At 43.0% G+C, this 14,254-nt stretch overlaps 1 protein-coding gene across 2 annotated transcripts in view; it reads left to right on the top strand.

Annotated features, from left to right (window-relative positions):
- The first annotated feature begins 5,736 nt into the window (after positions 1-5,736).
- The window catches only part of KIF5B (kinesin family member 5B), a 65,403-nt gene continuing 56,885 nt past the window's right edge, over positions 5,737-14,254 (top strand). For both annotated transcript variants that reach the window (XM_050939027.1, XM_050939028.1), the window contains exon 1: positions 5,737-6,098. In XM_050939027.1, the coding sequence (XP_050794984.1) occupies positions 5,973-6,098 (126 nt within the window). In that variant the 5' untranslated portion in view covers positions 5,737-5,972. The remainder of the gene's footprint in view (positions 6,099-14,254) is intronic.

Genomic DNA, 14,254 nt, shown 5'->3' on the forward strand with positions numbered 1-14,254 from the left:
AGGGGAAAGCTTGTTGATTTTACTGTTAGGATATTTGGTTTTGCTTGGAAATGGATAGAAAAAGAAAAGGAATTTACATTGTAACAAATATTTTAACTCTGTGTTCTTTAAGCAAGGTACTTAAGCACATGCCTAATTCTAAGCATGTGAATAACCCTATTAATGATTAAAGTTAGGCAAGTGTTTAAGTATCTAATCACAATTCTGAAATTATCAATAAACAGAAATAGGCTCTTTTATTTAGGACTATATAGGGCATATTCTTAAGGCTGGCAGCCATTATATTTAAAATATTTTACTACAATTAAAGATAAACACAACTTTAGAGTGACATACATATGCTATACCTCTTAGGTTAGATTGCATCAAGCATCAGTGCCCTGTCTGACTGTGTTCACACCCTGTGCCTAGCAAGTAATTATTGCATAGAGTACTTATGTGGCTGGAAGGTGTAGCTGTTGCTGTCCTGATTAAGACAGTACGCTCCTGTGAAGGTTTTAACTAGAGCAGAAGGATGGACTTGTTACAACATGATCTTGATTGAGAAGACTGAAAACTTGCTTCACAACACAGAACTAGATTTTCACAAATTATATCATGTATTAAAGTGAGAAAAACAGCTCTGGATACATTTAGACAATTGGTAATATTTAGAATGATTCCCAGCTGCATGAGCCATGATGCGCTAGTATTATTATTGGGGCTGCATGGTGTCTAAGTGCATCAAACCTTAGGGTGCCGGTTGCATGCCATGTACACTGCTATTCTGAGGCAAGAACTGTAGGTTCTTCAGCAATTAGACTTTGTAGACATTAGCCCTGTTGAGTCCTCATAACCATTCAGACACATGGCTATGTGAAAAGGTGTTTTAGTAGAGCTGGCAGGAAAGCCGAAGTTTACAAATACCCTAGGTACAGAGGCTTGAATAATTACAGCTCAAAGTGAGCAATAGTGGTTCTTGGTTGGGTCACTGGGGCCAGGGCTGGCTTTAGGCCGATTCAGCCAATTCCCGGGAATCGGCCCCTGCGCCTAAGAGGGCTCCGCGCCTTAGATGCCTTTTTAATTTTTTTTACTTACCCCGGCTGAGGTCTACTCCGGGGTCTTCCATGGCCCCGCTCCCCTGACCAAAGCGCTGGCCGGAGCGCGGCCGCCCCACAGCCCTGCTCTCCCAGCTGGAGCTCCAGCTGGAGCATGGCAAGCCCCACGGCCCCAGCTGGAGCACCGGCAGGAGCGCGGCAAGCCCCGCAGCCCCGCTCTCCCAGCTGGAGTTCCGGCCGGAGCATGGCAAGCCCCGCGGCCCCGGCTAGAGCTCCGGCCGGAGTGCGGCAAGCCCCGCAGCCCCGCTCTCCCAGCTGGAGCTTCGGGCCCTTTAAATAGCCCCCAGAGCCCTGGGATATCGGGGGGCTCTGGGGGCTATTTAAAGGGCCGGGGCTCCAGCTGCCTCTGCCATCTCGTCCTTTAAATAGCCGCCGGAGCCCTGCTGCCCCCATGCATTCCCCAGGCTCCTGAGGCTATTTAAAAGGTCCGGGGCAGGGTAGAAGCAGGGGAGCCCTGGGCCCTTTAAATAGCCCCCAGAGCCCTGGGATAGCGGGAGGCTTGGGGGCTATTTAAAGGGCCGGGGCTCCAGCTGCCTCTGCTGCACCTCTTGCCCTGCTCGCACCAACCCTGCCCCCCCTGCCTGCAGCCAGCTCTGCACTCCGTGCCCACAGCCAGCCCCTGCCAAACCCGCTGCCCTGTCTCCAGCCAACCCCTGCCACACACCCCTGTGACCCTGCCCAAAGCGAGCCAGCCCCCCACACACCCCTGCCCACACCAGCCCTACAGCCCCGTCCTGCCCACGCCCAGCCCTGCACCCCCTGCCCTGTCTCCAGCCAACCCCTGCTTCACCCCCAGACCTGAAGCCAGCCAGTCCCGCACTCCTCTGTCTCCAGCCCTCTCAACCCCTGCTGCATCCCCCTGCGGCCCTGCCTGAAGCCAGCCCGCCCGACACCCCCCTGTCTCCAGCCAGCCCCGCACCCCTTGCTCTGCCAGCAGCCAGACCCTACCTCCAGTCAGCCCCTGCCCTGCCTCCAACCAGCCCCATGTCCACTGCTGCCCTGCAGTTCCCAGGGCAGTAACCCTGCACACCTGATTCAATGAGGGGGGCAGGGAGCAGCTGGGACTCACACATGTGCACACCCGCAGGGAGTGGCGGGGCCCCACACATGTGAAACGGTGGTCATTAATAACCAATCAACAGCATATATGATGCAATATACATAAAATATAATTGTATTATTTATATAGTCATGGAAAGTAAATAATACATGGAAGAAGTGAAAGACTTTTTTTTAAACTTTTTTTTTTTTTTTTAGTCATCTCTGCCAGGGCCCCGCCGAAAATGTTCAAATTGGGCCCCGCACTTCCTAAAGTCGGCCCTGACTGGGGAAGTCCATTTGAGGCAGTCAAGGCTCTTCAGGCCTAGAGGTGCATGCTCCAGTTCAGTTTATATTCAAGCAAATAGGAACTTGCAGATTTCCAGGCGAGGTTCGGTTAATGCCTCTCATTGGGCCCCTCTGCACTGGCTCCGTACCCAGCCACTGCTGCTCCCCCATGAGTCCCACCCAGACCTGCACTCTGCTCTCATGTCTGGCTGTCACAGCCTATTTCACGCTTGGCTCTGTGTACATTTCCTGAGGATCTTCTGTGAATTCAACTTCTCTGCAGCTCCTCCCTCACCATGTGGCTGCTGCTTCTCAACAGAGCCTGGCCCCTTCCTGGTTCAGTACCTGGCTAAGAGAAGGGGATATGCAGGAGGGAGGGGGCTGGTGAGAGTTGTAGTCCCCTGTGTTGCAGATCCATCACACTAGTTTTGGAACAGGATCCATCTAAATAGCCTACAGCCGACAAATACATAGTATTCAACCAAGTCTTTGCTGTGAGAAAGGTCTTGGGGATGGACAATGCTGTGTGGCAGATCATTCCCCATTAAAACTCATAATCCTCACATTTAATTTATAAGCACGGTCTCCATTTTTTTTTCATAAAAACCATAAATAGTGCAGCTACCATTAGGGGCCATTAAAACCTACTAAATAGTACTAATTTAAGAAAGGGACTCTCTCATTTTTTTAAATAATTTCATGGCCATTTTAAAAGTTTCCATTTTGCAGGCTGGTAATCTCTGACAGTGAGTAGACTAAACTGAATAGAGATGTAAATTTGTACTTGGATCCAATTTCCAGTAGTGGAAAAAGCTCAGATAATATCTGAATTTAAACCAGCATAATGGTAAAACCTGCTTGGAACTACCCCTTGAGAGCTTCCACACTGAAGGATTTAGTTGTGTTTCAATTACATTTAAAACTTCATTCAATTTTAACTCTCTCTCCAAAAATTATTACAGCCTTAAAACCAATTGATGAGTCAGTTGATGTGGGGAGGTGGAGGGTGGGGATTGGAGGGGAGAGTGGTCTTGTGCTGTCTTCTCTTCCAGCCCAGGAGCACAGAGGCAGAACAACAAGGTGATGAGCTTGGCTAGTCAATAGTTCTCTCCAACCTCCCTGCCACTGCTTTGACAAAACACAATTAAAGATGTTAGGTAAGCAGGGCCATCCTTAAGATTTATAGGGCCCTATATTATTAAACTGGTGCCCATATGCCCGGCAGCCCGAGCTCGCATGTCTATTTTAGATAACAGTGGTTTTTTGAAGGATTTATTTAAAAAACTATATGTCTGAACATCCAAGCATTTAAGGCTAAAGATGAATACTTAGATTATGCATCTAAAAATCTATGCAAGGATTTTTTAGAGATGTGATATTATAATCTTCAGCAACACACTAATGAAATAGCTTTAAAACAAATTTTAAACTAAGATTCTGTAGACTAACATGTTCTGAGTAAATATTACGCACAACTGTTTTTGTCAGTAAATTCAGAAACTGACAGTATATACCTGGGGGTTGGCAAATGCGTGTTAAATGGCTTCATTACCACTTGAATGGCTCTTTAACAGTTTCAATGTTGTGCTAATAGGTCTGGCAGGCTGGAAGGCTTTTTCACTTCTAAGTACTAAATCCCCTCCAGAGGAAGACTCACTAGGCTACAACAGTCAGCTGTGGTGGAAGCCTGCAGGAAGGGTCAGATTAGAACAGGGATAAGAAGAGGCGGAAGGGTGGACACTAAGACCCAGGAGTGCCCCAAATTTTTGGGTGCCCTACAAAGCCATGTATGCCTATGGACGGCCATGTAGGTAAGCTTGACCTAAACTGGATAAAACCAGTAGGTTTGTATTGACTAGAGTTTAAAGGGCCTGGGAATTTTCAGCTTGAAAAAGACATGACTAAGGGGGGATATGATAAAGGTCTATAAAACCATGACTGGTGTGGAGAAAGTAAACAAGGAAGTGTTATTTATTCCCTCTCATACCACAAGAACAAGGGGTCACCAAATGAAATTAAGAGGCAGCAGGTTTAAAACAAACAAAAGTATTTTTTCATACAATCCACAGTCAACCTGTGGAACTCCTTGCCAGAGAATGTTGTGAAGGCCAAGACTATAACAGGATTCAAAAAAGAACTAGATAAATTCATGGAGGATAAGTCTATCAATGGCTTTTAGTCAGGCAGGGTTGGTTTTGTTAGCCTGTTTTTGCCACAAGCTGGGAATGGGCAACAGAATGGCTCACTTGATGATTACCTGTTCTGTTCAGTCCCTCTGGGGCATGTGACATTGGCCACTATTGGAAGACAGGATACTGGGCTAGATGGACCTTTGGTCTGACCCAGTATGGCCATTCTTATGTTACCTAACATATGGCACCCAAAATACCTATATGAAATGCTTTGTACACCCATTTTCTTTCAATGTGTAGTGTGTTTTGTGCCAGCCATCGTTCAAGGCAAAGCCTGTCATTACTTGTCAGTTGACAGCATTGCAATGGGACTGAAAAGTGATGACCTGGTCTAGTCTGTGTAAAATTCCTGTTCTGGCCCCTCCAGGGCAGTTGGTGAAGATACGTAGTGTCCTGGTGTTCCCTCCCCACCTCTCATCTGTGGTTGTCAGAGCCATAGGGATTTGTCCAGAAGCCACATATGGCTTCCTATTACAATTTCACGTGGACATGATTTCAAACAGATAGGAACCCACATGGACTATGCATATGACACCATTGCCCAGGCCTTTACAAGCAGTTTCACACGGATGCCTGTGGTACAGTTGGGTGGAGCTGTGATATATCACACCATGGTGAATGGCAATTTTGTGATGCTAAAACATAATGTCAGAAACCTGCCCTGGTTTGTGTATTTTGAAAAGAGGGTGACTGCTGGGTGGGAAGAACCCAGGGGCTAACCAGCTACAGGGGGAATGGCCCTGACAGGCACAGACCCTTGTAAATGGCTCCTGGGCAGCATCCCTGTCGCTAGGCCCCTGCCTGAAAGCAGGACATCGTCTGCTACCGCGCTTTCCCATCATGCTCTTCACACGCCTCATCTCTAATGTGCCCCTTTGACCCAATAACAGTATGACCATATCCCATTTGTGCGCCTGCGCAGGAGATTCTTGAGTCTGCGGGTGGCCATGTTTCCCCCTCCTCCCGGCAAACCTAGTGTGCGCCTGCGCAAAGGAGCTCTTCGGTGGCAGCCGCGGCGAGGTCGACGCGCGCCTGCGCGGTGAGTCTGAGGTGGAGGGGGTGGGTGTTCTCTGCGGAGGGTGACGTCACTCCTGCCCTGCTGTCGGCGCCGCCTCTGCTCGAGGAGGGGAGGGCCCGGACTCGCCGGCTGCAGGCGCCGCCATGGCTGCCATATTGGGGAGGAAGTGAGAGCAGGAGGCGGCAGCGGCGGCCAGGGAGGAGCCCTTCCCCTCTCCCCCCGGCTCAGTGAGGCGCTGCTTTGCAGGCGGCGGCCGCTCGCAGGACCCCGGAGTGAGCGGCGCGGAGGCCGCGGCGGCTACCGAGCTGAGCGCCCCGAAGGCGGCGGCTTTGGCCTAAAATGGCGGACCCGGCGGAATGTAACATCAAAGTGATGTGTCGCTTCAGGCCCCTCAACGACTCCGAGGTGATGCGCGGCGACAAGTACATCGCCAAGTTCCAGGGAGAGGACACCGTCGTCATCGCGGTGAGCGGCGGGCTGGGAGCGGCGGGCTGGGGAGGGGGCCGGATACCACGGGGATGGGCGCGGTACGAAGGGGAGAGACAAGGCGGATAGGAGCTGAGGGAGAGTGGAGGCAAGGGGAGCAGCCGGGCTTCGTGGGAACATGATAGGGCAGAGGAGGGAGCAGGGCAGGGCAGGCGCAGGGGTTGACTTGGCCGGGCATAAAGCTGCCACCTAATCAAAAACTCCCTTCCTAGCAGGCCTCTTGCAGCAGCCGCACTGGAAACTTTGGGCATAAGTTTAAGAGGCAGTTTTGAAATTGAGGTGGGAGCATCGTGCACGTTTCATACACTGTGGGTATGAAAGTTGTGCTGTATCGCAGATCAGTCAGTGCTGCAATGAGTGCCCTCCCCCACGCCCCATAAGAGCTGTTTCTCTAGGTCTCTTATGTGTGGAGGAAAACGGTGTATACAGTAGTGTGCCATTAATGGAGTTGGACTATTCGTTACTGATCACTAGTCACTTACCAATTCATATCTTTGTTTATTGGTCAGTCTGAGGAAGTTTGCGCTGAACTAAGGTACAAAATAAGCGGGGTGATTCTGGAGAATAGAGCACCCCAGATATTGGGCTTTCCATTCTTCTGTTTTCAGGATATTGATAGTGGTTTTTTTGAATACAGTAGTGAAATTTTAAAATAAAGAGCTGACATCCTGGAAATAGGTGTATGGCAGGAGAGAGAATATCAGCAAAAGAGCTAGGCTTCTTTTGTGTAACCTAATGAGTTTGGCAACTAATGTAATGTCTGCATTAGTAATGTCTAAGAAAGAAGTTGCCAGAGTAATTTGTCCACTGAATAGTTCTGGCAAAAGAAAATCTGCTGAGTGGTTATTGTGATCACTATTACATCGACCAGTGGCCTAGTGGCTAATACTCTGTCCAGCAAAATAAATTGAGACCACTTACATCTGTATGGTTCATCACACACATTTGTTTGTAATTTAACAAAAATCACTTTCTTCAGAAGAGAGGCTTGCTATGAAGAGATCTTGGTGGTGTCCTGGAAAAGATAATTCCAGCAGTGCCAGTTTGCAATGCAGCTGCGGTAGAGTGAGTTATTGAATGGAGAGCTAGACTATAATTTACAGTAACTGTCTTCTCTGGTGTCATTGGTGTTTGTTGATAAATGGGTTGTATAAAGATTTTTTCCCCTCTCTGTTTGTTTCTCATGTGTTCTCATTCTTAATCTGCATATTCAGATGAAGAATTTGCCATACAGTGGCATAATTGCAAATTTAGAGAGGAAATGAGGAATATAACTTTAAAATTTACCTTGCTAATAGTTGTTTAGATTTTAGCTTCTTCATGAAGCAACTCAAATTAAACACATCTGCAGCTTAACTTGGAAGTGGAACAAATGCGTAATAGTAAATAAAGCTTCTGTTAGAAAGGCTTTATAGTACAAGGTTTTAAAGTATTTCTTCTCTTATTCTACTTAAATTCAGTTTTAGAAAACAAATGGATTGCTGATGGAATACGGAACCTTTTACTGTTTCTGGTATAAATTCAGATCAGGTCAACAGTAAGTAGGCCACTGAAAAGCCAACAAAATGCTTGTGAAATGAGCTGGTATTGGCCCATTCAAGATCTCATTTCAGAGATTGGTGCAGCAGACTGCATTCATTCTCTCAGTTACACAGAAGCATTGACCGTCCTTTATCTAGACTGTTAGCAGATACAGAATATGACAGAACTGATGTCACTATCAGAAGTAAATATGCTCAGTTCCATGCTTGGTCCTGAGTATCCATTCATAGGAGTACCATGTGTCCCATCTGAAATCAAAGGTTGTTAATTCCATTCCTGAGATGTATCAGACTTTCTAGGTGATAAATTCTGTTCCCTCCCCACTCTCTAACCTTCTAGCAATTACCTTTTGTGCCAAAGTGCAATCATTGCTAAGGGGGCAGGGGCTTGAAGTTCATTAGGAGGATCCATTGTTTAGGTTTCAAATGATAGAAATGAGGTAATTTGGAGTGGCCATTCAGAAACATTACCATTGTGGTATAGACTGTGTAGGATCTTCCAAAAGAACTCCAAGATGGTCAGTTTTTACAAATTAAAAAAAAATGATTGAATGTTTTTCTCTATACAACTTTTTACCACTAATGCAAAAGCTAGAATTTTCCCTAGGTGATAAAGAAATTATCACAATAGTGTGAGCTTTGCTTTTCTAATAAGATTGCAAAATTACATCTGAAGGATGAAGTGGTCTGGAGTGTGACGGGAAACTAGTCATTCTCCTTAGAGACTACATGGAGCTTGAAATTGACAGAATTAGGAGGGAATTAACATTCATTGTAATGACTTTTTTATTAACCATATTCCTCTGCAATAGCGAAGGCCGAATGTAAAACATCCAGTAGTCTTAGGCCCAGAACTTGCTATTTTCAACCTTGGACCAGTGCCCAGGAAAGTGCCGATATGTTGAGGTACCACTGACCGTCTTTTAAGTCCTATCTCATGATACTCCGACCATTGGGACTGTAAACAAATGCTCTTTACAGTGAATATGCTGGAATTCCCATCATTCCAGTAACATAAAGCATTTTTACTCCTGATATGGCAAAATTCTCAAACTCAAAATCACTCCTCTGATTACTAAATAAAATTGAACACCTAATTCTCCAGGACTGTCAAACTTGCACCTTTCATGACTGTTCAGTTTATCTCCAAGGATGAGTTAGTCAGGGTTTGCAAAGCTTCACTGATCTCTAGTAGCCTGAACCCTTAACCAGCTACCTTGTTTGAAATATCTTGTCTGAAATAACCTTCCTAAAGCCATTCCTCAGTTGTTGTTTCCATGCAGACTATATCAGTTTCCCTCTCCTTTTCATGCGTATCTTATCGGGCTTCTCTTCACCACTATAGATAGTGGTAGCTGCCTGCCAAGCTCTTCTTTCCAGTAAGCTGAGCTAGGATTCTCTTCACGAGGAGAGCTACACCCTCTTGATTGGCCCGTGGTACTTACAAGGCTGCTTCTGCAGGCCCATGCTGAAATATAGAGAAGCTTGCCTCTTACCTACCTAGTAACATTTGGGAGAGTTGTGCCTATTGGCATGGAGAAGGGCAAGACTGGAAATAAGGAGACAGAGTGAGAGCAGAGATGCTCCCCGTACTCTTCTGCGGGTTTGTCTTACTCTAACCATACACATGTGTTCCTTGACTTCCCCTTCCTTTCTGGGGAAAGCAGCAATAGTTTTCTTTTTCCTGGGCATCCATATATCTACAGGTATGCTTGTTATCCTGGACAAGTGAGTCTTTTCCATCTCTGTCTTTTAGAGAAACGATTTATTGTAATTGTAAATATTATGTATTTCACACCAATTTGTGGTTGAGATGTAGTATTAGTTTGTTTCTGAAGAACAATAGAAATAAGAAAGATGCAGCTCATTAATAGTTCTCGCACAAGGCTTTGAATTCTAATTCCAAAAGTCTTTTCATTATAGAAATAGTTAATTTTAAGGGGAATCTTTTCTAGTTGTTCTTTCTGATGAATTCATGTGATAACAAAACAAATGCCCATCCATTAAGACAGTATGTGGACTTGTATGCATGTAACATTTTTGTGTTAGCAGTGTAAAGACATATGTTTTCATTGTGACTCCAGTTCTTTGGAGGTTGGGTGGGTATTGTCCTATTCCTTCAAATACTGTTAGCACTGGGAATTTGCTCAAGATATTTTTGCTTTGGTGCTAGAAAAGGTTGTCAACCTAACCTCTTTTTAAATTGACTAAGTTTAAAAAAAATCTAGTTTGTTAAAACACCATCTAATTTTTAAAGATTCAGAACACAAATTTATTTAAAAAAAATAAGGATTTTTCTGATCTCCTTTAAATAATTAGAGAGGGATTTTTTTCATTGTGGGATGAACTGACTGTAGAGAGAAATAGTGAAACTGACAGTATATTCACTGGTCAAAAACACAAGTTAACTTAAAAAAAAATTCTGTAATCCTATAGTTTATAGTAACCTTAAGTGTTGTAATTATTGTAGGTAGAATATCTTCAGGTTTAAACATGACATTTTGTGAGGAGCACTGGGACTGTCTGGAAACTGGGCTGTGGAAGTAGCTGTGCTCCCTAGATGTTATGCAGTTTAGTCCTAGCATAACTTCTCCTCTCTTTGCTAGGAAAGTGAATTGTGCTTACATTGTGCTTGTAACTTGTTAAAAATAAAATGATGACGGTGTGCGTAGGCAAGGAGAAATCATGGGGTTTGGGCTGGGCCAACAGAGGTGTGTTGTTGGTAAAGCTTTCAAGTGTGGACCAGGCTACCATAAGCATCATGACACCTAACTCGAGGCATCTTAATCTTGTCTAAACATGACTAATGTCTTAGTGATGATATTTCCTTGATGATTGCAACAGCATAATTTTCAAATTGATATTTTTAAGTTATCGTGCTTTTAAAATAGTAAAGCCTTTTCCAGCTAGTGACTCTATTGAAATATTTACAGCATGAATGCTGAGAAAACTGAATTCTTTAATGAAGAATTCATTATAATGCCTTTTTGTTTAAGAATGTATGCAAGGCAAGCTGAAACCTAACACAACTGCTGTGAACATGTTTTTATAAGTCGATATTGGAGTTACCCACAAACTTATTTCTTCAGTGTTAAATGTAAGTTATGGGGAGTGCTTACTGAAAAGGTCACATGAAGAGAGAAACCAGCATATTCATATGTATGTGGTTTTGACCATTATTTTTTTACACTTGAAACTGTTTGCAAGCAGAGAGCGTTATCACTCTGAATGAAATGCTTGTATGCCACTTTTAGTACCTGTATATGTGCTCTTCCTTGTCTTGTGATTGTTCTCCCTCTTCCCCCTACCCCCCAAAAACCCAAACTATTGTACTCAGTCACACCCAGACTGTTTAGACTGTTCACAACTGCTAAAGTCTGAATTGAGATCTGGAAGAGCAGTCTGGGTATTGACATACAAATAAGCAGCATCTCATTTTTCCTTCAAATGCCTATATTCGGTAATGTAGAGAGCAATCCCATATTTTTCTGTTTTTTAGAAGACATCTGGCTGCCTCAGTGTATTTTCTGATTAACTAGGTAGTATCCGTAACATGCAAGGCCTGGTGCCTGCCCTGAATATCTAAATATATCTGGCTTTCAGTTTAAAGAATATACTTCTTTAAAACTAGTTTTTTATACTAAGTTAAAGAAAGGTTTGGCTCTGTCAGTTTCTTGCAGAACCAGACTAGTGAAGATCTTTCTTCTACTGACTTCATCGTCTTGGCAGCAGAAAACCAATATTCAGAAAGAAAATTTAATTCATATGGAACATTGAAAGAGGATAGGGCATGCAAGGGGTGGAACACTTACACAAAACAGCAGAAGTAGAACGATGGTACACTTTTGTGTTTTAGAAGGAAAAAAACACTTCCATACTTGTAAAAGTACTCCACCTTAATATTATAATCTGACCTTATATGGAAAATAACTGCATATTTTAGGTCAAAGTACAGCTTCTGTAACTGAACTATTTGGATTATTTGAGTGGTGGTGTTTAGTTTAATATTTTGCTGAGCCTTGATCACTTAGAAGTACAACAGTTTCTCAAAGAATATGGCTTTGACAAACACTGTAATAGTGCAGACGTGTATGGCTAAAAGACTTGTTTCAATATTGAAGGAAGTACACCTCTACCCCGATATAATGTGATCTGATATAACACGAGTTCGGATAATGCGGTAAAGCAGCACTCCAGGGGGGCAGGGCTGCACACTCCGGTGGATCAAAGCAAGTTTGGTATAACATGGTTTCACCTATAATATGGTAAGATTTTTTTGGCTCCTGAGGACAGTGTTATATCAGGGTAGAGGTGTATATTGTACTGTTGCTGGGCGATCATCTTAGTAGTAATCTCTGGTCGTCACAAGTGTGGTGTTCATTCTAAAACCTAAAAACTTTAAATGTCAGCATTGTTAACTATTTCACTGTTGATCCCTTTAGAACAAACATCCAGCTAAAGCAATAGTCCCAGCCTACCTCCCAGGTCTCCCTGAATGCCAGAATTCCAGCTGTTCCTCACCCATCTGCTAGAACCTCCAGCTTTCTGTAACATCTTCCCTGCTGCAATTATGCATTTTCGTTACAAAAACGTCTCATGTTGAAACTGAATATGGGGCCATCATAAAATTGAGACCATCAAATTATATAACATGGCTGTTTCACTGATAGTATTTTCCCATTTATCCTCTGGCAAAAGAAATGCTGCAGAACTTTATTCCTACTTATTGCAGAGTATACAGAGCCTTAAATTTGATGTATTATATAAGCAAGTAAGAGAGCACTCAAATTACAATTTTAACACAGAAAAATAAGAATGGAAGGCAGGAAAACTAAGGTCTAATGACATACCTTGCACCCTCTACAGTTACAGAAAGTCAGTTCTACATGCATCTTATTCTCAGGCACCCCAAAAGAACTGAAAAACATTTTTCTTACTAGAAGCAGAATACTACTATACTGGGACTCTGCTTGCTTATCTTTTTTGCTACTTTGAACTCTGTCACTGACAGAGCAATAATAAGTTATCTTTCAAACTGGGAAAGAGGGTTGGGAATGGAAAATGTGCTCTCAAATTAATGGAAAAAAGGTAAGTTTTTTTCTAAAATCACTCAGTTTGAGATTTACTTAGACGTAAAGCTTTACATTTTTTGTTTGTTTTATGGCTAAAAATGGTGATAGCAATACTGTTTTGCATTGGGAGAAAGCTGTTTTTTAATACTTCAATCTTTTATAAACTGTCTTGTGCTCTTCATGCCAAGAATAAGCCAGCTACAGTGTTCGACAGGATGGGTTTATAAAATGATGCATTACATTAGCAAAAAGAATATGCCTTAGAGTTAAAAGCTCTGTGTACATTGTGACAGAGAAATGGAATGTTACTGGTTGCTCATCTTATAGTATCAATAATGAAAAGACTATTCTAGGTATTAAGGATCAGAAAACAAGATGATCCAAACCACACATTTCTATGGATGGACTCTGAAAATCTTGCAGTAAACTTTAAAACTATAGAGTATGAATGCAATAGAAATAAATACTTAATTCTTTTATACAATTTATTTTCTGTACTTCTGAGGATAACCTGAAATTAGGGGTTATTTTTTCTCATTAAGAGTAATGGAATCGTCTTCTATGAAGACAACACTAGGAGATGATGACTTGCCAGCAGATATCTGTGAAGAGCAAAGTTTTGTACATTTCAGTTGTTTTGAATATATTTGTATATAGGCTAATACTGAAAACTGTTGCCCAGTAAAGCTAAACTGGCCATTAATTAAGATGATAAAAAGATTCTGTGTCAAAGTCTGTTAAAAAAGAAAACAACAACAAAAACCCTCCATTAAGATTTGAATAACTACTGCTGGGTCATACTGGCAGGTGGCTGCAAGTTAGCTTCAACAGGGGCTTGGAATGTTGCTTTGAGACAGACTGATTTAGGTTCATTTAGAGAAGGTTCATAGAGTGAAACCATAGAAGGAGGCAAGGAGGAAGCTTAGGCTGATGTCTTATGTGGTAATGTTTGTTTACCAGTATAGCCAAACTCTGGGAAAGAGGTGAGTCTGGATGTTTACCTCAGGGTCTGTGGGCTTTGGGGAGACTGGAAAATAGGGACTTGGCACACATGTGAATAGGCAATCTATAGGCTTAATTTGCAATGTTAAGTGAAATATTTACTGAACTATTGAGAATCTGATACCTAGTCAAAAGGATATCTGTATTCCAAAACACAAGGCTTATTACACCTAACGTATAGAATGTCTGATGGTCCAACTTGTTTTTTCACTTACGGTAGTACCTAAAAACTGCAATCCAGAAAAAGGCCTGATTCTGTACCCTTCCTTAGAAAGATTTCAGTCATAGCCTCTTGATGCAGATAAGGTGTTTGTGGCAAAGTGAGGGAAATCTGTGCTGCAATAATGATGTGATCTGGGCACTGAAAAGTAAGATAGGTTTTTTTTCTGAAGAAGCACAGTCAGTATGTCTTTATATCTATATTATGAAGATTTTTTTTTTTTTTAGAAATTTGGTTCTGCTGTGAGAAAGTAGGCCAGTGGAAAACAGGTAGAATTGATATTGCATATACCAAATAAAT

Source organism: Gopherus flavomarginatus, chromosome 2, assembly GCF_025201925.1.
Source record: "Gopherus flavomarginatus isolate rGopFla2 chromosome 2, rGopFla2.mat.asm, whole genome shotgun sequence".
In the NCBI taxonomy this organism is placed as follows: Eukaryota; Metazoa; Chordata; order Testudines; family Testudinidae; genus Gopherus; species Gopherus flavomarginatus.